Below are 23,874 nucleotides of genomic sequence, written 5' to 3' on the forward strand. Positions count from 1 at the left end.
GTTGGCTTGCTAGGTCATATTATGACTTGATTGAAAAACATGAGAATACCCAAGACTTTTAAGGGGGGGGGGGGTGTCTACATCCACCCCAAACCCCCCTTTATTTGTTTTTACAATTTAACAGGAATATAATTCAACGTAACAAAACATGTACTTTTGAATGAAATTAACAAGGTGAAACTCACAAATGCCTATATGCTTTGTCATCATCCAGGGTCTGAGGAGCCCCCTTTTCACAACAGGGACTTGGAGAGCCTTTTCCGGATAAGGCTTCCATGTCTACCTCAAAGGAAAGGGGTCCAGCTGCTGCAAAGCCAAAGCAGCTAGTCAAAGTGACCTGCTTTCACTTTTAGCACAAAAACATCTGGGTTTGTTGGCGTACTTTCCCTGCCAGCCAAGGCCAAGGTTTTAATCATAAACCATGATGTGATGTGTCGCTGTTGAGGCAGGACAGGAGTGAGGAGACTCTGACTCAGAAGGCTGTGAGAGTAGAACTCCGGTTTATTCAAAATGCACCACTCTTTTATACAGAGCTTCGTGAGAACCAATTCTATTGGTCCTGAAGTGAAAACAACCACACCATTGGTGCAGAGTGCTTGACACACAGTGATAGAACTTAACTATAAACAATGTGAACAACAAGAGAGATAAAGAATTATTTACATTCTTCCCAACTCTTTCTCAGGCTTCTGCCTGGCTGGAAACTCTCCATTTCTCTCTTTGACTGAATCTGAAACCAACAGTGATGTGATAAACCTAACCGAGACACAGGATGGTTCCTTTGATGGTTTTGAGTTGGTGTGTTCATGCCAAAAAAGTAAATGGCACTTTCAGAAGGGGATGTATATATATATATATTTATATATGTGTGTGTGTATTGTTATAGTTATTTACAGGCTAAGGGTTAAAAGTGACACATCCGTGTGTTAATAATGTCCTTAAAATATTTGATTCTCAAGGTCCTTGAGTAAAGTCACAAGTGAATTGTCACTACAGGGGTCCCACAGATGGTCCACGGTGTATATGTGGAGCCCTCGGACTTCCCGTGCAAAAGCCTCTTTGCTTGGGTGTGATCTTAGCTTATTATTTGATGGGTGTGTACAGCGTTAACATTATTTAGCTTTATTTTTAGAATCCCTTTGCATAGTCACAATACCAAAAACATAGTGCAAAATCAGTTGGGTTATCTGTCTCTCTAAATACAGGTAGTTTGCAGCATTACAGAACAGAGAGGACACCTATGAAGTTGTTTCTTGATATCTGAGGGAATTAAGTTACTCTCTTACGCAGCTATTGTACTGAGTCATTCACTGTAAGAGATGACACGCTGCAGGTTCCCCAGAAGTCAGAGGAATTGGTATTAATTTTAACATAATCCTTGGCATTTGCAGAGGTGGTGAACACAATGCTGGCTTAATTAAATACGGACAATAATATCTGGTAGAAAAGGTTTCAGATCGCAGTTTCAGTCTACCCTAACTAATGAGACCTCATTAGATAAGTGAAAATAAAGCATCTGTTTTGGTTTGGGTCTCTGTTTACTTTTAAATGCTGCAGTACCTAAAATTGTCAAATCAGCACTTCCATGAGCATTCATTTTGCAAAACTAAATATTGGGTAATATTGGGTTGTAATACTGGGTTGTAGACTAAAACAATAACATTCCTCTGTATAATTTAAATCACACTTTGAAGAAATTAGTAGCCTAGGAGTTACGTTCAAAGAAAACCAACATTGTTGAAATGAAATGCAGAATGTTACTGCTACTCCTGCTGTCTCACATACCTTTGAAATAAATTTAACAAGACCCTTAGAACATATTTACAGGTTTACAAGTCAAGTTGCAGAAAAACTAAATCATGTCAAAGACGATTATATAAAGCAATGAAAAGCATATGTGCATTTTCTTTATAACCTTGGGATTTTAATCCTTAGAGTTATTGAGTTTTCCGTATCAGTCTATTTTCAAGGTAACTGTTTATCCTAATAACTTTAGATACATTTCCCCTTTGATTACAAACAAAGCATTGCACCTTCAAGCCATAAAATCTTAAACTGTGGTGCCAGGTATGCACAGGTCACATTGTCTCAAACAAGGTGAGCGCAAACATAATAAATCCACTCAGACATGTAAACATTCAACCTGTTATGCAACTGCACAAACACCTTCCTCCTAAACCAAATTAGTACCTCTATGTTTGCTTTCATGAACTTAGAGTGTTCTTTTGGGGACATTTAAAGCAAACAGTGTCTTTGAATTCTAAAATGTCATAAATATTAAGAAAGTCTATGTCTCACTGAAGTTGCCTTCTGTCTGATGCAGGAAAGTAGCAGGAGGCTGTCACAAAGGGACTGGCAATACTATGTATGCCACCTCTTTTCACTGGGCAATTGGTTGGGTCATTGACAGGGTAGATTGAATTTATAACACAGGGCAACTGTTTATAGAAGGTCCATCACTGGGAAATATTAGAGATATGATTGAAATTAAAGTATTAAAATGTTAGCAATACGGTTGAAATAAAGGCATCACCTTTATTCTTAGCAAGAAAACCTCCTTTAAAGCAACATGCTAGTGTCTTCCCCACTAAAACTTCAAACACTGCAATCCAGAGATGGCAAGACTGCAATAAATTCTATTTGATCTAATTTTAAGCCCATAATGAATTTTAGTCCTCTATACCAAATACTTGTGTTGTGCAGATTGAAATAAAAATTCAACAGTTTTTGTCTCCTGTGTAATCATCTTATGTTCTGATTCATGAGGAATACTAAGAATTTTACAAGACTTCTAAGGATAATAACTATAGGGATTGCATAAATATAATAGAAAAGGTCAAATTCAAGAACAAAGCAGTCTTTTCTATTCTGGACTTTCATTCTATGTTTTTATACTTCCACAATTTATAGTTTTGGGACTTCATACTAGGCTATCTTTGTAGGCTGACATTAATTGCAGGGGACATATGGCACAGTACAGGGATTTAGAAATCTGTGCCTTGGGATTTACTTTGCATGATATTATTTTTTTTCTTGGAGGATTATTTATCAAATTGAAGGTGGCAAAACTAAGTGTTATGTTGCCATTATCCAGAGTTATTACAAAGTATGTCCAGTCAGACATTGGGTTTTATCATCTGTATCTGCATTTGTAAACATCGGTACTGTAAGGTGATGAAGTCCAGGTAAATATTACCCTGAATATTGTATGAATAAAGTGTATGTATCAGTATGACTCCTTTTCAGAAACAGCTTACTATGAAGAGTCAGGGAAATACATTCTAAACTTCTAAGCTTTATAATAAAGCTTTTCACTTACAAGCATATTTAATAGTTTCCTTTTGGTGCTGTCTTAATAGCCTTCTAAGCTTTAGAGCTTTATATTGTCAGTCTGGCTGGTTTACTATAGATTTGATAATTGCCATATAAAATAAAAATAGTCAACAGGTCCCATCCGTGAATAAAATATTTGCACAATTTTAAATGACTGAGAACAAAGCTTAATTTAGATTTGGAAATCCCATAACTGAAACTGTAAGATTTTTAGAAGGGAAAAATAAATACCATAATGCTTCTTTTTCTTTGGAGAGTAAAAACAACCTGGAAAACTACTCTGAGTTCTATAGGGAAGAGAATTATTAAATTTAACTACAATCCTTAAATATTACACATTTTTCTGCTGAAATTCTAATACACATTTGAAAAGGAAAGGATCCAGTGCTGCCAATCATAACATGAGGACTAAAGCTGTCATAGGTATATACAGAAACTAATATTAGAATGGGCGCTTGTCTCTGTGGCAACCATTTGTCCTGTCCAATTCCTGAAAACCTTACCAGAGGGGCTTTTTAGTGTTTCTCAATTCCATGGGTTGACATTCTGGGTTTGCCCTGCATGCTGGGCATGCGTCTGCAGGGCCATGGTGAGTGGCTGCAGTGGGCTGCGGTGGCTGGATGGCCCTGCCTGCCGCCCCCCTCGATTCTCGGTGTTTCCCCAGCACAGCTGTAACCGCTCGGCTGTGCTTCTGCCACTTCTTGCTGGTGCAGGAAGCAGGAAGGGGATTGCGGCTGCGGCTTGAGAGCTCCCCCCGCTCTGGGGGACACGGTCTCGGTGCTGGCTGGGATGGAGACCGCAGTTGCAGCACTGGCTCGTCAGCAGCGGCTGGCTGGAGCGGCGCAGACTGGGGCTGTGCCTACCCCCCAAGCAGTGGTGGTGGCGCAGCCTCATGACCGTGAAGGTGCGTTCCACAGAGGGCAGGAGAAGGTCGCTGTCCTCCGCTGACTGGGCTCCTCTTGTCCCAGTGCAGCGGCGGCTGTTCAGGGCTCCCCAAGATTGCATCACTTGGTGCAGCTGGACCCACCAGGGTCAAATGGAAAATTGCAGCACAGCACTGACTCGGTAGTGGCAAAGGTGTCATGTCTTGTGTCTATGTCCAGTTCCTTACCAGTGTGTGTACAAGGGGCGGTTCCAACTCTGGTTGTGGCGACAGCAACACTCGCGGCAGTGGGACTTTGGGATCCTCCATCCTGCCGCTACTTCTGGGAAGGACGTTGATATGGTCCTGGTGATGTATCTCCACGGGCCACCCATGAATCACAGTGGCTAGTGGGTGTGCCCAGTGGAAGCTGGGTTGTAGGCACAGTTTCGGACCCAAGCCAATTAGCCCTGGGAAGAGGCAGTCCAAGCGTGTCTGTGGTGGTGAAGGATGTTTTGGTGTGCGTGCTTGGGGTGGCTGCAGGGCGCTTTGCTTCTGCGAGGGCCGCATGCCACTGTGGTGCGGCTGCAGAGCCAGCGCGGTCAGGCACGATTGCAGAGCGCTCGCCTGACACAGTGGCCCAGCACGGCTCAGTGGCAGATGTGGCTCCATGACTTGATGTGGCTTTGAAGCGGCTTGACGCAATTTCGCAGCAGCTTGGCTCAGCTGTGGCACTCTCCAGCATGGGGTGGCTTCATGGTGTGGCATAGTTTGGCAGCGCAACGCAGCTGTCTTGCCCATCCTCCTGTCCGACGCAGCCGGTGCAGCACCCTTGCCTCTTGCTGCCTTGCCCAGTGCCCTGTCTTTGCTGCATGCCTCAGTGGGCAGAGCCCGCAGCTTCCCCACCACTGTCCTTGGATCCCACTCGACTTTTAACTGTCCCAGCAAGTCCAGTAAAAGTCTCCAGGGCTTTATAATGTCCATAGTTTCTGTAGCAGTTTCCAGAGCCTCTTCCACAAGTCTCCCAGGGCTTTATGACATCCATAACAGCTTCCAGAGCCTGTTCCACAAAACTTACCACTTACTCAGATAAAAAGAGGGTCCATACCTTTACCACAGGGTCTTCTTTCACCCAAGCCCATACTCCCATATTTCCTGGCGGCTTCTTCTATTCACAAAGAGTCCAGACCAATGTGGCTTTCTCCGTTGCTCTTCACAGCTTTCCACGCTGCTCAAAGCTATACCTGCTGTTCTGCTAGGACTACCACACCCACTCTTCCACCACTCTCCACAGCTCTACAGGCTGAAGGCAGCTTTCCCAGATGCCCTCTGTCTCCTCGCTCTACCCACGGCAGCTGTTGTATCCAGTTTCAGAGACAGGCACACCTCAGAACACACCAAAGTTCACGCGACAACAGCCAAAGTTTATTGTTGGGCACCCCCGTTTATAGGGGCTTCCGACTTCCTGTGCTTACACACCTGCTTGGTTGGCATCTTAACACCACCCAGCTCACTGGCCATGAATGTCTGCATTCATAATTAAATGGGATTAGCTGGGGTCCCTGTTTGAATTTGAATATGACCTATCGTTACCATTCCTGACGACTTGTTTGCTTCTATTCTCTAACGAGCTTAGTCTGGTTGAGTTGGTGTCTGTTATGGCCAATTTATCTGTGCAACTTCAACCAGCTGTAGCTGTCACATCATGGTGCTGCATTGCTACAGACCCCTCATTTATCTACTGGGGAGAAAAGTGTGGGGACCTGGTCGCCCCTGGCACTAAGGTGTTGCTAAGAGCTGGACTAGAAACTGCAGGCTCTCTGATCAGGCCTGCTGTGGAGGAGTTGCTTGGAAATGACCCCTCCCTCAGCCCATCCTCTGTGTGGGCTGCAAGGTGGGTGCCACTCATGCAGGGTCCTCCCCACTGTGGGGACGCAGGCCTGGGGACACAGCCAGCCCGGCCCCAGCACTGCATCTGGGGCTGCTTGTGGGGAGACATGGCTCTTCTTGCCCCATCTTTGTCCCCATAGCAACTTTTCTGTGGTCACAGTCATAGGGCTTGCAGCCCACGTCAAATTCCCACATCCTCTCCCATCTATTTCTCCCGTCATTGCTGCTTGGCAGAGGCTGGTTTGTTTACTTTCCTCTGCTGCTGCAGGGCTGGCAGCATCCAACAAATCTCTCAGCAGGGCCTGAGCTATACCTGGGGCTCTGAGGAGTTGAAGTGTGTTCTGTGCAAGCCCCAGATGTGCCACTTCTTGCCGAGACTGTGCTGCCATGTTGGTCTTGGCCAGTGGGTTTCAGGCAGTGCTGAGCTGTGGCGATAACTGTGACTGGGCTCTTGCCGTGGCTCGGCAGAGCAGATGTCCCCAAGCTTGTCCCTGAGAGTTTCATTCTGACAGCTTTGTTGCTCTGAGCAGCCCCAGGGTTTGCTCAGCCTCCTGGAGGGGTGAATGGAAGAACGGAGTGCCTCAGGTTCAGCAGTCTCATCATTGTGAATTTTTTTTGTGTTGTGTCTTGCAGAAATAACATTCATCCGAGATTTGATGATAATGAAAATACAGGAAAAAGAAAAGCAGGTTTGTGACCCTCTTTCCTTCTCCCGGTTCAGCTGTCAAGGCCTGAGGACCGTGTTCCATGTGGAAATTGTTGCAACTGATGTGAGGTGGGAAGGAGGCTGGGCAAGTGTTGTCTTGAATTTCCTGACAGGGGTGCAGCTCCGCTCCTTGAAATTTGACCTGAGCTGCACCCCAGAGAGGGTGAGCCTGATGGGGCCATTGAACAAGGTCGGGTTTATCTTCAGCAGTGGACATGCTCTTGACTTGGTGCTGCCCCAGTGGAGGAGCAGCCCTTCTTTTTGTCTCAAAGTCCACAGTATTGGTTCTTGCTGTAATCTCATTACAAAACCACATGTTTGCTGTAATTGCTGTTACTAACATGATACACTAGGACTAATACCAGCTGTGAGGTTTAGGAAGATCATGTCTGGGAGCTGTGAGAGCTTGGACAGGAGGGAATTTTCTTCCCTTACTCAGAAAAAGTCCCATCTCACAAAACTGTAATTTCTGGATTGCTGCATTGGATCATAACAGTCTGCTGCTCCCAGAGGAGATTTATGAGCCAGTGATCTCTGTATTAATTGTGTGCAGGGGAAGAGCCTGACTGTTGGCATTCTGCTGAGGGGAAAGGACCTGTTACATACATGGAGAGCCACTCTGCCAATGGGGCTGAAATATGACTGGAGGTGTAAAACAAGCTGGTCTACCTGGAGCTAGTTTGTGTCTGTGCTGCTTTTAATGGGAAACCATTAAAGTTAGTACTGAGTGAAGGGATAAATCTGCTTGAGAGCACAAGCCTGTGCCATTTCTAACCAGCTCTGAAGCAACATGTGCTACTCAGGGCACCCCAGATCACAATGCCATGGCACATTCATGGGAGGAGGGAGGGAGGGAAGTGTTTTGAAGAGGTCAGTATGCTGTTCTGGGCTTGTAGCCTGCAGATATTGAAAGGTGTGCGTTCAGAGCACCAGTACTGTAGGAAGTAATGAGTTTAGCAGTGTGTCCTAAAGATACTGTGAAGAAGCAGAGCCAGCCTCAAGGTGAGGAAGAGGAGGAAGAGATCATGGAAGGTCTTGTGTACCAGCATGGCTGGATTGCTCCTGGTGGGGCAGAGCAAAGGCCTGGAGGAGAGCAGGATGCTTTGGGGTGTGTGGATCAGTGATCTCATTCCTCTGATAGCAAAGCCCAAGTAAGAAATTCATGCCACTCATTGGGCTAATATAGCAGGTTTAGGTGCTCTGGAAATGGGATTACTGAAATTACATGGGGTTTAAGCGCAGCAAAACCATCTTCCCCAACCATTTGGAGAATTTTAGAGGGCTCAGCTGAAAATTGTTTTCTATAGGTGTTGTTGCAGATAAAATCTGGGACGGAGATAAAGGCATGTGGTATGAGCAAGGAGGGGTAGAGTTGCAGCTGCTCATCTCCTGAGCTCTCTAAGCCAGCAGCAGTGTAGGACAAACCTTGCAGCATGTCATGGGGTGGAGTGCAGCATTCCCAAATTGAGTGTTTGGAAGAAAGCCTGGCCAAGCAGGGTTCCTGCAGACATTCTGGGTGCCTGGTTGAGGTGAAGGGGTAGCTGGCTCCCTGTAATGCTCAGATGAGCAGCACTGGATACAACACTCACAAGGGATGGCATTCCACATCACTCTGGACACCTGAGCCCAGGACTGCCCACACCTTGTAAACAGACTTCTCATGGCACCAAGAGGGTCTGTTGTCTTCCATCGAACAGTCTCTCTGGAGAAGATAAGATGCTTTTGTGGTTCCAAAGCACTCAAAAGTCATGCATTTCCCTGCCAGCCTCTCACCTGCAGAAGCTCCGTGTTGGTCATCATATGGATGTAGGATCAAGCCCAAGGATGAAAAGGTTGGCAAAATGCTGGTACTCTTCATATTGGTGAGGGATGGTAGGGGAACTGTCAACTGCCTTTGGGGAAAAATATTAGATGTGCTCTCTCCCTTCCCTAGCCCTTCACTGTTCTAGGCCAGTGCTTTGTCTTCCTTATGTCCACTGCTAGTGGATTAGGAAACCTAGGCTGGAGAAATGGAGTCTCAGAGTGGATTGTCTAGGGAGGAGCTCCTCTGTGTGCTCCCTTGGTGCCCTTTGTAGCTGTGGTTCTCTTCCTGTGCAAATTATGGTGGATTGGGTTACAGGGCATTGCCAGGGGCTGTTGTTAACAAAAGCAGGGGCTGTGTTTCCACAACTCTTTTTCCTTAGTAGTGCACAAAAATCTGGTACATTTGTCACCAAGCTGTGACTAACTCGTGAAACCCATCACTTGCCTCATGACTTACAAGTTTTCATGCCAGGGTGCCTTTTCTGCTGGTGGAGGTGGGACAGGAGTGCCTGGTTACCCCCAAAATCAATGACAAGTGAAGGATTTCATTTGAGGGCTCAGCACCATCATTCCCTGGGCTGTCTCTCCTGTCTGTGTACTGCTTGTCCCTGGGCATTGAAGGGTCTTCTACTCTTTATTTCTGCCAAATTCTGGCTTGTTAAAAAACCAGAGAAGTAATGAACTAAAATAAATGCAGTTATCCCACAGTGCTTCTAAATCTCCTTATTCTACAGCTATGGAAACGCTCCCATCCTGCATGGACTGTGAGAGCAGAGCAGAATTGCATTGGAGACAGAGATGGAAAGTGCTGTGACCCCTTTGCCTTCTCCTGGAGGGGTCTTCTGGCTTTCCTGCCTGGGCTTGGAAGTGGCAGGAATGGCCATCCCCCGCAGTGTGCGGACAGCAGTAAGAGGCAATGGGGAACAGTCCAGGGCTGCAGGTATCATATGGCTACTGAGTAGTGCCTTGCAAGAGGGAGACCCTGGGAGTGTCTGGAGGAGCTCTGCTTGCTTTTGCTTCAAGTACTCACTGCATAAAATGAAGGGTTTTCCTAAATTTTATGGGTCTGTTTATGTGAAAATGAGCCTTGCTGTCTCACGTCCTGCAAATGCAGTTGGGTTTTTACCAGAGTTCCTCAAGGCTGGAGCGAGCTCACGAGCAGTAGGAACAGCACAGGAGGCAGGGTTGTCCAAGCCCAAGGGCACTTGTAGCTCTGTCCCAGGCTGTCTGTGGGCTTTTTTTTTGTCATGGTGAGACTGCTAGATCTGGTGAACCCCTGATGTTGGATGGGTGGAGCAGTTTTGGGCATTCTCACTGTAAGGGTGAAGGGCAGGGGGAGCAGTGAGCTGCCAGGGTGCCTTTCTCCTGCACACACAGCCACAAGTGCTCCAAGGGCTGCACAGGTTTTCATCCTGAGTAGAGAGGACAGCCTGGACAGCCCAGGGCAGCAGCATTGCCCTCTGCTGCAGCCATTCCCTCTGCTAGGGTGGTGGGAACACGTGTGCCTGCTGCCAGGCTGGCCTTGTCACCAGATGGAGCTTCCTAGCTGTAGCTGTTGAGAGCTGCATTGTGGTGGAGCATTTTGGGAACAGAGCCAGGCCCCACCTCCATCACTCACGCACCTCCATCATCCCATGGTGACTGCAGAGCCTGCTCGGAGACATGATGGGAGGTGGCACTTGTATATTTTTAGCTTCTTGTTGCATTGGATTAAGAGCTGGAAACAAGGGGTGCAGACACTGGGCAACCAGAGCACAACAACCCATGCTGTACACACCGCTGGTGGGGATGGGGCTGCTGGAGTGTTTGGCTCACCAGCCTGCCAAAACCCTCTGTGTGAAAGGAGCTGCCGGTTCTGCTCCTTTTGGGCTCTGCAACCAACTGTGTGGAGAGGCTGGGCTAGTGACAGCAGCCTGACCATCTGAGGGAGGCAGAGCCGTGTCATGGTGCCCATCTTGCGTTGCTGTTGGAGGGGCAGACTGGCTGGTGGCTTTGGTTAGTGCTGAGGGGGGCAATGGGCAGTGGGGGGGCTGGGCAGCCCCCAGGCATCAGTCTCTGCCTAAAGAGCATGAAAACCTTTGATGACCACTGCAGTCAGGGTCCCTGTGGACACTCCACATACAGAACAGATCTTTGGGGGGTTTGATACATGTCCTAGACCCAAATGCAGGCTTCTGCAGGGCTCTCCTGGCGCGCTGCAGGAAAGCGTGGCCAAGCATGCAGCAAACGGGGCTTGAAAGGTCCTAGCAGCTGGGTGCAAGGTGGTATGTGCTCCTGGCTGCAGTCACACTGCCTGATGAGGCTGTGGTGTGTGGGTGTCGTCTGAGCCTGGTTACCAGGGGAGGTGGATCTGCTCTTGGTGTTGTGACCATTGGAAGAGCTCATCTGTGGCCTTCTTACTAGATAGAGCTGCCATTCAGATGCTAAGGCTGTGGCAGAGCTTTTCCCTGCTGGGAACACTGCACTTGGAGAGGAAAGCCTGTAGGATTGATTATGGGATGGGCATGAAGCCATGAAGCTTTTTGTCTTCTCTCCTTCCCACATCCAAATTCATGGAATAGAGCAGGGTTTGCATATGGATCAGGCTCCAAGACCCAGCAGTGTGGATGCAACATCTCCTTCATCCCCATCACATCTCCTGGCAGTGCTGGCATGTGACTTCTACCATGTGGGTCCAGAGGAGCTTCTCTGTTCCTGCCTCTCAGAGATCATTATTATTATTATTATTATTATTATTAGTATTAGTAGTAGTAGTAGTAGTAGTAGTAGTAGTATTTGTATTAATATTAATATTAATATTGCTGCTGCTGGTAAAAGAAGTGCATAAGCTGTGTAAATCAGCGCTTTCTTTATGGGGCAGCAGATGTTGCTTCTTCCCCTCCCCACCTTCTCTTTGCAGTTCCCTCTTTTCCGCTGTTGTTCCCGTTGCAGGTACCTGTCGCAGGTAGGTGAGGCTGCAGGTTTTGTCCCTGGCTCACCGTGCAGTCCCACTGACCTTGCCCTAAGCAGGTGTAGGGAAAACACTGCTGAATTCTCAGCTCCCATACATGTGCCAAGGGGAGTTTGTAAACTGTCCCTTCACGTGCCTGTGCACCCAGCTTTGCTGGGGGGCTTGCAGAGGATCTGGGGTGCTGTGTGAGCCTTGTGGGCTGGAGCAGCCAGTGTATCCCACAGGCTCAGCAGTTTGGGAGAGCGGAGAGAGCCCTTGGAGTAACAGGGGCAGGAGCTGCTTTGCCTCCTACCTCCTGGTGGTGTTTTCCCCCCAAATCCTGAATAAAAACTTGGCGTTCAAGTTGCAACTATAAATGAAACAAAACAATTTTAAGTTAAGGAAACACACCGCACCATTAAGGTCCACCTGACCTTGGCTTTGCTCTAGAATGGAGTCGTACAATTCTAAGTGCATTCTGTTAGCCTCCACAGCTCTCTGGGGAGGTTTTAAATATTTTTTTCTCCTAACCTTCTATTTGATAGTAGTTTGTCTTGGTTTGAAAAGACAGGAGTTTGTGAAGGAAGGCAAAAGCCTCCTGTGAAATGGAAAAGGTAAACTCTCTCTCTCCAAATTACCACAATTTCAAAATGAAAAGGCTCTCAGGCAAAGATTCGGGAATGAGAATAACAGTTTTTTACCAGGAAAAACTAAATAAAAAATAATAATAAAAAATGTAATTAGTACAAACAAAACTAGTGATAGAGTCAGAAACCTGACACCCTGAGGAGTCAGGGTGTTGGTAGTAGTCCAGTTAAATGGTGGCTGCTCCTCCTGGAGGGGCAGATGAAATGCTGCTGAAGTGGTGATCTGTAGAAGGGTGGAGTTTGCTCTGAAGGTCTGGGGATGGAGTAGGTGGGCCTGGTCTTCCTCTGGGGATCCAGCAGGGAAGAAGCTGCTCCTCTGGGAATCCAGCGAAGGGGCTGCTCTGGTGTCCCAAAAAGCGCTGATTTTATGCAGGTAGGGCTGCTTGGCTCCTCCCTCTGGGTGGAGCATCTCACCATGGGCTGATGGAACTTTCCCAGTCATGCAGTGAGTCCTTCAATGGCCCATTAACAGAAGAGATCTCCCCGGAGGGAGACATTGTTCTTGGAAGAGATAAGAAAACTGCCCAACCTCCAACAGATGGCAAATAGAATACATGCTTATCTTACAAGCCAGGACATAGACACATGGAACAAGACTTTCTGCTCCAGCTGATGCTGAAGGACTGTATGAAATGTAATTTATAGAAGATTCCTCTGTGAATTAAAAAAAATTACATAAAAGTGTATTCTGGAAATATGAAATCATTACAATCATCACCAAAAAAAAAGCCAGTTCAGACACAGTGCAAAAGCATAGTTCTAGGGATAAAAAGTGTTCTGAAGAATCAGAGGCTGCTTGGATTGGTTTACCAGAGGTTCTGAGATGGGCATCATCTACCAAGATCTGGAAGTCGTCTTTATTTCTTCCCCACTCCAAAATACCCAGAAGCAACAAAGCTGCTTTCTTAGGTGGACATGTAAAATGATATGTAGAATAGGCAGTTGAATGAAAAATTATGTTTCTATTTAGTGTAAAAGAGTGATAGTAAGAAAAAAGGTGCATACTCTGAATTTTAAAGTAACCCTGTAAGCAAGGCAGGGCATCACATTAGGAACCATTGAAGACATAGAGTCTAATAACAAATGTTTTTCCAACTCTCTTAGGATTTAAAAAGTCTTTAAGAGGAGTCACAGAGGAAATATGGTGAGGTCAAGTGAGGGCTCATGGAAACTGCATGTTGGCAGAGCAGCTCAGTCAAATAAGCTCTCTACCCAGAGCCATCTCTGATGCCAGAGGCATTGTAAAGAAACACCATGATTTTTGGGAATTGCTAATAAATAGTGTTGGGGCCATCACCCATTAGGGCCATGGAAGGGGAGAGGGGAGTAAATGTGAAACTAAAGGTCAATAGATTCACTTAGATATTGAGTAAATAGTTAGGACTATAATAATTCAACACTTTGTTTTTGAAAATACTACACTGATAAATAGTCAACATGACTTTTGCAAAGCAGAGTTAGTCCTTGCAATCTCTTGGGGATATTAAAGATAACTGGGTCACAGGGCTGAAGTTGGGCTGGGCTGCTGCAAGGCTCATGGGCTCCCAACCAGCAGCTGAAGAAGTTTCTCACCAGATGCTTGTAAACATATGAAGCATTGGCCTGATGAAAGGTCTTTCTGTAAACTAGTGACTGGTTAAAGGCAAGGAAGCCAAATACAGGGAAGATACTGCTTCTTTCACAGCAGAAATTGGGGAAGAAACAATGCTGGTTGATTCCCGCAGTCATCTGAGATGCTGAAATAGAAATGGGGGCTGAAAGGTTGAGGCAAGTCTCAAGATGCTCCTGGTAAAGTATGGGAGAACTGTCTGTCCCTGCTCCTGGAGGAGACTGTAAAGCACTGGCAGAGTTTGGCATTTGCCTACAGGTTGTCTCAGGGTGCATTTTGTGGCTTGTAAAGGGAAAAGGAACAGGGCAGAAATCCTCCTACTGCTCTGTGGTACCTTTGATGCTATGTGCTTCCTACTGCCACCCTGTAAGGATGTTAGAGGGCTCCAGGACGGTGTGGGTGGACACAGACGAGAGATCTCTGCTGATTGCCCTTGGAGGATAAGGTTTATTTGGGATGGAGAGAGGCCCTGCCTCGAGCTGTGCAGCAGCACGTGCTGGGGCCTGAGGTGATGGGGGAGGGATGAGACAAAGGGAAGAGCAGAGACTCCAGGAGGGGGAATCCAGGAGGAGGGAGGAAGTTCCAAGAGGGGAAGGGAAGATCCAAGAGAGCGTCTGACCCCTCAGAGACCCCTTATCGGGGGGGGGGGGGCTTCAAGGTGGGCTGGAACAGGACTTGTGCCAATGGGGTCACAGACACCTGATGCTTCAGGGGAGGGTTACAGGTGTGGGGTGAACCATACATTCTGGGGGGTGAGATGGAACAGTCCATTTGACTTTTGGACCCCTCTGTAGGTGAGGTTATTGTCCAGCCAGTGAGGGGGGTTGTTTTCATCCTGGCTGTACTATTGTGGTTCTTCTGCTATGCAATCATATTTATCTATCCTTCCCAACACCACCCCGTAGCCAGTGGGGTTGGAAGCAGTGCTGAGCAGGATAAGGCAGGTGGCCTGAAAGCTGGCACAGCCTGCCTGCGAGGAGAGGGTGACTTGCACCTGTGCCTTAGCTGGGCCAAGAGAGCTCTGCGGGGAGAGGATGGCAGAACTGAATTGTACAGAGCGTGTGACAAGGAGACCCCCTCACACCTTGAGAAGTAGAAGCCACTTAGGAGGGCAGCAGAATTTAACCAAAATTAGTGTTTTCCCCAATCCCTTATGAGTTTGTAGTACTGAATGGACCCAGGTGCACTGGTACCCAGGGTTACAGGTGGGTTCATCGTGGTGTGGGTGCAGCCTGTTGCTGGACCAGCCTGGGCAGAAGGTGTACAGAGATACTGCCTGCCCTGCCCCACTCCTGCCCCCTCAGGGTCAACATTGCCCAGAGCAGCTCCTGGCTGGTCTGGAGCAACCCAGAGCAGCCTGCCTTGCCTTGCTGCAGCATGTCCCAGGGCTATAATTTGCCAGGTTTAGGCTCCTGCAGCTACATGTGTTCCTCTCCTGTGAAGGGCGTCTGAGTATGGTGGTATGTTGGTGCTGGCCGTGGCTGCAGACACAGTGACCAGTAGCCCAGTCAAGCAGTGGGCAGTCTGTTTGCTCATGGACACGTGTATCTCAGGCCACTCAGGCCGAGGTTGCTGCTGCAGCAGAGTTCCTTGCAGTGAATGCTGTGTCCCCATCAGTGTTACACCGGCCCTTCAGGCTCTCACCCTTTGGAAACAGAGGTGATTTCCCTTGCGGCACAGGGATAGCAGCCAATGTTCGACAACAGCTGCATGGGGACACTGAGCTCCTGCCTGCCACGAGGAACCAGCCGGGCTCCTGAGGCAAAGCAGTGAGAGTGCTTTGGAGCCATGCAGGAGCACAAGCTGGCTCTGCTTTCTTAGGCTTTTCCTGTTGATGAGAAGCCAGGATAAACTGAACCTCATCAAGGGATAGTAGAAAAAACACATTCCCTGGCTCATGGCAGTGTGCCAGTCTCTCACTGCAGCCTGTACTTGGCAGCACAGTCCTACATGCATGGCCAGAGCTTGCTGTGGGCTTCAGGAACATAACATGAAGCATTCTCCCCTCAAAACAGACCAAGCAGCTTTCCGAGTATGGTTTCTGGGCTGGCAGCAGTTGGTGGGAGCAGCCTGGTCTCCCTCCCTTTCTGTGCATGTGTTCCCTCTGCGAGCCCTGGCTGTGCACCTGGGTCCCACAGGATGGCATTTAATGGCCCGTTCATGGCAGGGCCTGCACCAGAGGCTTCTGGTTGCTCCAGATGAGACAGTCACTGCTGACTGGGACCAGCACTGCTCCTGGGACACAGCAGGCTGTGACACCTGACTCCCACAGAGATCCCAGGTCAAGGTGCTGATTCTGAGTGTTAGGGAAACAGAATTCCAGCTCTTCAGGGAGATAGCTGGTGGGATTCCCTGGGAGACTGCCCTCTGGGACAGAGGAGTGGAACAGAGCTGGCAGATCTTTAAGGAAGTGTAGATTGGGTATCAGTCCCTGTACTGATCCAGACTAGGACAGGAACAGATTGAGAGCAGCCCTGATGAGAAGGATTTGGGGGTGCTGGTGGATGAGAGGCTGCACACGTCCAGCCATGTGTGCTGGCACCCAGAAACCATGTCCTGGGCTGCATCAAAGGAAGTGTGGGCAGCAGGTCAAGGGAGGGGATTCTGCCCCTCTAGTCGCCTCAGATGGGGTCCCACCTGCATCCAGTGCTGCATCCAGCTCTGGAATCCTCAGTGCCAGACAGACCTGGTGGAGCCAGTCCAGAGGAGGCCACCAGGTAGTTCAGGGGGATGGAGCAACCCTCTTAGGAGGAAAGGCTGAGAGAATTGGGCTTGTTCAGCCTGGAAAATAGGATGCTTAGGGGTGGCATAATTGCAGCGTTCCAGTTCCTAAGGGGTGCTTACCTAAAAGAATGATACTCAAATTGTCTGGATAGAAACTTTGTAACACAATTTTGTGTATTAGAAGAAGGCATTCTTTATTGCAGCGTGCTGGTCACTCAGGGGGATCCTTCCTCCATTTCAGTGGGATGAGTGTTGAGTGAACAAGGTTTTTATCATGCACACTAATTACATATTCATTAGCTATCCTCACAGTTCCTTGGCTTTATTTTACATAGTTTCACTCCTTATCAGAAGTCCTTACAATGGTTCTTTGGGGTCTATCTTCAATTTCTGGTTTCCATTTTAGGTAGCTGTTTCTCAACCCCTGCTTTTGAGTAAGCACAATATCGTTGTTTTGCCTAACTCCTACTATGCCAGCCTTGTAGAGCTGAGCTGGCATCCTGTTTGCATTTTGCATGACTTCTGTTTGCTTAAGTTACATCCTTTATCTATTTCTACAAGGCTGTGCTGTTGTGTTCTACTGTCCTTGACAAAAGTAAATGTTGTTCTGTTCTACTGCTCTTATCAAGTGAGTAAAATGCTATTCTGTTCTACTGTCCTTATCAGGGGTGTTACCTAAAGGGGACTTACAAGAAAGATGGAGAGGAACTTGTCACTTTTTACATATAGTGACAGGATAAGGAGGAATTGATTCAAACTGAAAGAGAGTAGGTTTAGATTAGATATTAGGAGAAAATACACATATATAGATACATATATAATATTAGGTATTAGGAAGAAATTATTTGCTGTGAGGGTGGTGAGGCACTGGAAGGGGTTGCCCAGACAAGCTGTGACTACCCCATCCTGGGGATGTTCAAGTCAAGGTTGGCTGGAGTTCTGAGCAACCTGGTCTAGTGAAAGTTGTCCCTGTACATGGCAGGGTATTGGAAGTAGATAATCTGTAAGGTCCCTTCCAACGCAGGCCATTCTGTGATTCTAAATTGTTGCAGCTGGTCCCCATTTTGCAAGAGCTGAGGCATGCAAAGGCTGGGACTGATCCCATTGTACAGCCAGTGGTCCCAGAAGCAGCATCAATAGTGCTGATTTTCTCCTGGTCCTGAATAGGACCTTTAATTCCTTAAGTGCCCTGTGATGGCTGGTCCTTGTGGTGGGATGTGCTGTGATGGCTGCTCCAGCAGCAGGGGCCAGGGCTGGAGGTGGCTGCACGTAGGGAGGGATGCTGGTGCAGCCTGCTTGACTGACACCAGCCAAGCCTGCAGCCCCACTTGTGGGTGGCTGCAGGGGCATCAGGGGCCTTTCCACTTACAGTCTATTTCATTCAATGCTTCCATCTAATCCAAATCAGAAGTCTGAGTGTTACAGGGCACACTGTGCCTAGATAGCCCTGGATGGGCTGCAGTTCTCAGCCTGTAAGATGTAAAGATTTGCATTTCTCCCACAGCTTGGAGGTGTCTTGAGGAACTGGATGGTGCTGGGGTTCTGCAGAGCCAGGGCATTGCTGCCAGGGGCATTGGCATCTCTCTCCATTTCAGCACCAGGGAAGGGGCTTGTGAAGGAAGCAGTACCCCTGGCCTGGGACAGCCATGTGTGTGAGGTGGCAGAGCAAATACTGCCCCTGTCCCCACAGGCACAGGAAATGCTGCCCAGCACTTCCTGGGCCACTCACCAGCTGCCCTACAGGGTCTCTACGAGGAGGTGGCACCTCCAGGCTGGTGGAAAGGGCCCATGTCTTGTCTCATGGCACTGCCATCAGCCCCCAGTTGCAGGACCAGCTTTCCAGCCCCAGTCGTGCTGCTGGGCTTGGTCTGGTGCTGCCCTATTAACCCCCTAGCAATGAGCAAGCCCAGCAATGGCCACTGCTTCCCTCTGGTCATGGCTGAGCCGTGTGTTAGGAGGAGCTGCGGCACTGGGGGTGAGAACTGACTGGTAGAGCAGCTGAACATGTTCTTCTCCCCATCCGTGCAGCACACAACTGCATTTCTACCTGCTCCTTTGTGCATCCCTTGCTCTCTCTTGCTCTGGGAGCTGCTGCAAGGGATGTTTCCGGTTCCCATTGAGAATTGTCACCCACAGCTCCCTTCCTTGGGCTGTCCCCTGCCAGCCCTGCCAGCCTGGGCTGCTCTCCTGGAGTGAAGGCTGGTACACATTGAGCCTGGGCCCTACTCCTACTGCTGCTTGAGGAGCGTGGGGCCCTTCAGTGCTGCTGTCTGGTCATGCCTGCTGGGGCCAATTCCTTTCAGTATTCAGTGCTGGAAAGTTCACAGGAAATTAAGGAAGTGCTGAAGGAGGAAGAGCAGCTGTTCTTTCCTGACCTGGAGGTAGCCCTGGCACACAGCAGCTCCTGTGAACAGTGCTGGCCTAAACCTTCTCTTCTTCCTCAAGCTCTGCCCCAGATGGACCTGGGAACCCTATTTTTGTTTCTGTAGGCTGCTAGGCATCCCTAATTCCCTCTTCTTGCCCTACTGAGACAATCTCTGGCTCAGGGCAACAGGCAGGAAGTGCTGTGGATGCACAGGTTGCTCTTGCCTTAGCCAAGTGGAGTCTGGAGTGTTTGATCAAAGGCAGAGCAATGTTTGGGGCACACACTAGGGCCAGCCACCTCTGCTGGGACCTGCATGGGCTAATGGGGAGACAAAAGGCCTCTGTCAGCCTCTGTTGGGCAGAGATGGGGTGGGGTCCTCCTGTTGAGCTGCGTCTGCTCATGGAGGCTGTTAGCCGTAGTCCCCGAATGCTGAGGGATGCTGCCATGCTGCACTGGGTGGTTGGAGCCTCGTGGAGCTGTGGTTCCCCTGGGACACCCTGTTTACAGCTGTGGTATTTGCTTCACCTGTCGCCTTGTGTTCTCTCTGCAGCCGCCAAGCTTAAAAACACTGAGCCTCTCCCCAATGTCGTCTGCCTGGGAGTGCAAGACGCAGGATACCTTTGCCAGCAGTGAGGAGCAGGACAAGGTGCCCCACCAGGTGACAGTGACGGCCACAAACACAGGTGGCCAGTGCCAGTGCCCAAAGGAGGAGCCCAGTGGGGCTGCCCAGAAGCGGACAAGTGCCCAGAACGGGATGCAGGACAGTGGGGGAACGGGGGTGAAGAAGAAACGGAAGAAAAAGGATCTGGGAGAGCAGGAAGGGGGAGATAAAGCAGCTGTGGAGGTGAAACCAAAGAGGAGGAGAGAGCCTAAAGAACCAAAAGAGCCTAAAAAGGTGAAGGAGTCTAAGAAGCCGAAGGAGCCTAAGCAGAGGGAGGTGGCTAAGAAGCCCCGGAAACCTCGGGAACCCAAAGCTCCAAAGGAGTCTAAAGACAAGAAGAGTGGCTCTGAGCCAGCCCCTAGATCAAGATCCAAGAAGAGCAGGTGGGTGGTGGTGTGACCCTTCCCCTATGCCTGCTGGGGACAGGGCTGTGGACTTGCGTGAGCTGCATCTGGGAGAGAGCAGCACTGGGTGTGCGGGATACTGGAGTGAAGGCTGGATTTGCTGGTTCGGATGCCAGGATGAGCTCTCTGGCCATGCAGAGATGGGACAGGCAGATGCTCTTTTGGGGATATGGCCCCATAAGACTCGAGATCCCTAAGAGGACCGGACAGTCTTGGCCTCTCCTTGGTCTGGCCTTTGTGCTGAGCGCCTGGAGCAAAAGGGACTTCAGGGAGATGTCCCACCAGGACAGTGAGGTGCTGTGTGGCGGAGGGCCTGTCTTATATGATTTGGGGCCTGGGCAGAGGGTATGTGAGTGAGAAAAACCTGGCCCTAGACTGTGTGCAAATGAGGGTCTTGCACACCCAGGGCCAGCAGCCTGCCTTCCCTTGGCTCAGGTTTGGGAGGATGGTGGAGCAGATCCCATCCCGTATCCCTCTCCTGGAAGACTTGTTCCTTCTGGCAGCTGTGGGGCTGGTGCTGACAGTCAAAGCAAGCAGTGGAGGCAGGCCTGAGGACTCCCTTGTACTGCACAGGCCAGTGCCTCTAGTAATTCCTCAGCCTTTTAATTAATTGGTTGGTTAGCCAGAAGTTCTGGTCTCTTTTTAATGAAGAGTGTGTGCAGGGAGCAGAGTAAGTCTCAAGAGCACCGATTTAGTTTGGTCTTCCACAGCCTTCCTCCTTCAGAGGTCACTGATAGCCAGATCCTGGAGAGGCCATGGCTGTGGAGTTGCCATTGGGGTGGCCTTTCGTGCCATTGGTATGGGCTGGTTGTGGACAAGAGGAGGTGTGGGTTGCTCAGCAGGATGGGAGCTGGGTGCCATGTCCCCAGCAGATCCCTGAGCCATGCAGTGCTGTCACTTGTGTTCTTCTTTGAGCCCAGGGCTCTGCAGATGTTGGTCGTGAGTTGGTGAGCCAGAGCAGATGGGGATGGGCAGATCAAGTGCTGCAAGGGTGAGCGACGGGCTCCTCCAGGTCCCAGGGAAGGCTGCAGCAAAGGGATAGAGATGGAGAGGGAAGGAGAGGGGCTGCAGGCAAGGAAGGGATGGATGAAGCCCATGTGAATGCAGCATTGCACCCCAGGATGGGTCCTGGGATGAGGGATGCAGCTATCAGATTTTCCTAATGACACTTCTGCTCCACCAGTAAGGACCTACTATACATGCAGTTCACAGAGATCTGCCCCTGCAGCAGGACCTGTGGGACCAGACCAAAGCAGGGGAAGAGCAGGCCATGGGGGTTTGTGAAGGCATTTGTGGCTCTTGTAGGTCCAGCAGTGCCTTCGCAGGGTGTTGACCATTGCATACAGGGCAGCCCGTGTATGTTGTGAGTAGCTGGTAGACAAGGGCTCATGGCAGGGTAACCCCAGCTGCAGATTTGGAAACCCTGGCTCTCCTACTTGGGCACAGCAGGTTCTGGGGATATCATGGGGGGCTGAAAGGCAGCCAACTTGCTGTGCTGGGTACCAGCAGAGCCCTGGTGGAGAGGCCACTTCATGCAAACCACACAATGTAATATAACTCTGTAGCACATCATGCAGCCAGAAGAAACGGTGTATGGTAGTCTGGGAGTTCCACAAAGCTCTGTGCATTCCTGATGCTCTATCCCAGTATACCCTGAGCCTGTGATGCTTCCTCCCACTCATCTAGGCCTTCCAGGAGGACCTAGTTCCAGCTCTGCTGCTGGGAAAGTCCAGCCTGTGGGTCCTCCTTAGAACTTCCCTGCCTCTGTAGCCCCTCTTTGAGCCATGTTTCAGACTTGCTTTGGGCTCTGGGTCAGCCACCAGCAAACCCCCCTGTGTGAGGGATGGCCATGGGTGTCAGGGTGGAAGCTCAGCAGGGAGCAGGGCTGTGGATCCCCCTGTGCTCCCTGGCCACATGGAGCTGGGGAGGTACCTGAGGGGCTCTGACGGTACAGGGAGGGGAGAGGTGAGCAGTAGGCTTTGGTTAGTTTGTACTCTGTGCGGATGGAATGATTGCTGTGAGTTCTCTAAGTGGCAGATAATGGTGGCATAATTTCTTCTAAATTATTTCTAATCATAGTCAATGACTGACTCATGAATGAAGCAGTTGTTAATTGTGACTTACAATTCAATATCTTGGGAGTTATTGTTTGGTGGAAGCACTGCTCACAGAGCATTTTCAGGGCCTCTAATTTAGGCGTATATTCATGGCCAGGGCATTTTTGGCCTGAACAACAGATTTTTGCCTTTATTTTTTTTCTAGTCACAGGCAAGAAGAGACATTTCTTATTAAATGGAGCTAAAATCTTGACATCACTTTGAAACTAATGGTTCCTCTGCCAATGTGCAGATCTGGTATGTGGAGGGGACAAGTGGTGAGGCTGGAAGTGAGGAAGGAGGCATTGCTCAGCCCTGGGACAAGCACCAGCTCTTTGGAGCCATTCCCTTAACAGTGTTCCTTGCAGAGGGAAAGGATGGACTGGTATGCTGGGGGCAGTTGTTTTGTTAGCATGGTGCTCCCTGGTCCTGTTTCCTTGTGCAGGCAGGGGTGCAGGTGGTCCTTACCGTGAGAACATGCCATGGGACTGGGCTTGTCTTTCCGTGTTTTTCAGGAAGGTGGTGGGATTCATGGGTGCAGAGCCCAAATCTCCTCTGTGACCTGAGCATGGAGAATAGTTGCCTGGTGGGACAGAGCTTCCCAGCGGGCCCTTGGAGTGAGCAGTGACTGCTGTGATGGGCCATTGCACCTGTGGGAGTTGGATCTGCATCCTCCTGTGTCCGTGGCAGTCACAGGGGTTAACTCCCTCCAGCTGGAGGCTCACAATAGTCTGCTCAGCTGCCTCAGGATTGGGCTCAGTGCTGTGACTCAGGAACACAAACCATCAACTGGAGCAGCTTGGGCTTGGTGTAAAGGTTTGCTGGGGTCTGGCAGGGCTCTGTGGCACAGGCAGGAGGTGGCCAGCAGTGTGGCCAGTGCTCCTGAGACTGGGCTTGAAGGTTTGTTTCCAGTGCCAGGACATGGGTTGCCTCTGAAGCTGCTGAACTTTATTTCTGACTTTGGTCAGCACAGGATGTGTTTGGGAGCTCTGTGATGAGAGCAGGCAGCACGCTGCCCTGGCATACTGAGTTTGGTGGTGGAGAGATCCTCTTTGTGCCTGTGCTAGACCCCATGAGCTGATCCTCTGGAGCTCCTACAGCCCCTGTAGGGTTGTTCCCTTGGCTGGTGAGAGCACCCAGCCTTCACACCAGGTGGACCCTTTCATCACAGTGCTCTGGAGCTGGATGGAGAAACACTTGGTGTCCTTAATGAGCATCAGCAACTGGGGATCCCCAGTGCTGGGGGAGGCCCCAGAAGCTTTGAGCAGCCTCTGGGTGATCTAGTGGGAGCAGTGCTCTGTGTGGTGCATGCTGCCTCTCCCCTGGGATCCCCAGGACATGATCTAACTGTCAGTCTGCCTTGGCAGCAAAGACACCCCTGTGGAGAAGAAGAAGAAAGGGAAGAGGAAAAATGAGATCCCAGTGAACAGTTTGGATTTGGATCAGGATCTCCCGAGCCCATCTGTACAGAGCCCAGAGGAGTCTGCAGAGTCAGCTGACAGCCAGGTATGTCCAAAGCCCTCAGCTGGCTGCTGGTGGGGGAGATCCTGGCTGCCTCTCAGTGGGACCACAACAAGGGCCTCTGGGCACAGGAATCAGAGAGCATGTTCAGCACTGTGGTCAGCTTCTATCAACCTGAAGTCAGCTGTTGGCCCAGGGTTGCGTGCACACTGCTGCCCTGGGCCCTGCATGTCTCAGCCTTGAGTGTCCCTCTCCACCACAGCTCTGGGCAGCTCCCTTTCCTGGCACAACACAGGGGGACACGTTGGCCCTGCAGCCTGGGGGGCCACATGCCCTGCATCTCTACAGGGCTCCTCTGCCTCACGTCTTGGGCACTGGTGGGGC

The 23,874-nt window shown here is 49.6% G+C and overlaps 1 protein-coding gene across 19 annotated transcripts in view; it reads left to right on the forward strand.

The window, feature by feature from the left end:
* Positions 1-23,874, forward strand: part of CHD6 (chromodomain helicase DNA binding protein 6) — a 99,014-nt gene that overhangs the window by 34,843 nt on the left and 40,297 nt on the right. For 13 of the 19 annotated variants that reach the window (XM_030288628.4, XM_012570154.5, XM_072917121.1 and 10 more), the window contains 3 exons: positions 6,719-6,774; positions 19,419-19,912; positions 23,397-23,535. In XM_030288628.4, coding sequence (XP_030144488.4) covers positions 6,742-6,774; positions 19,419-19,912; positions 23,397-23,535 — 666 coding nt within the window. In that variant the 5' untranslated portion in view covers positions 6,719-6,741. Of the gene's footprint in view, positions 1-6,718; positions 6,775-8,524; positions 8,624-19,418; positions 19,913-23,396; positions 23,536-23,874 lie in introns of those variants that run through there. The other 6 variants (XM_041720268.2, XM_072917127.1, XM_072917124.1 and 3 more) reach the window with 2 other exon arrangements.

The sequence above is a fragment of the Taeniopygia guttata genome, chromosome 20 (genome assembly GCF_048771995.1).
Source record: "Taeniopygia guttata chromosome 20, bTaeGut7.mat, whole genome shotgun sequence".
In the NCBI taxonomy this organism is placed as follows: domain Eukaryota; kingdom Metazoa; phylum Chordata; class Aves; order Passeriformes; family Estrildidae; genus Taeniopygia; species Taeniopygia guttata.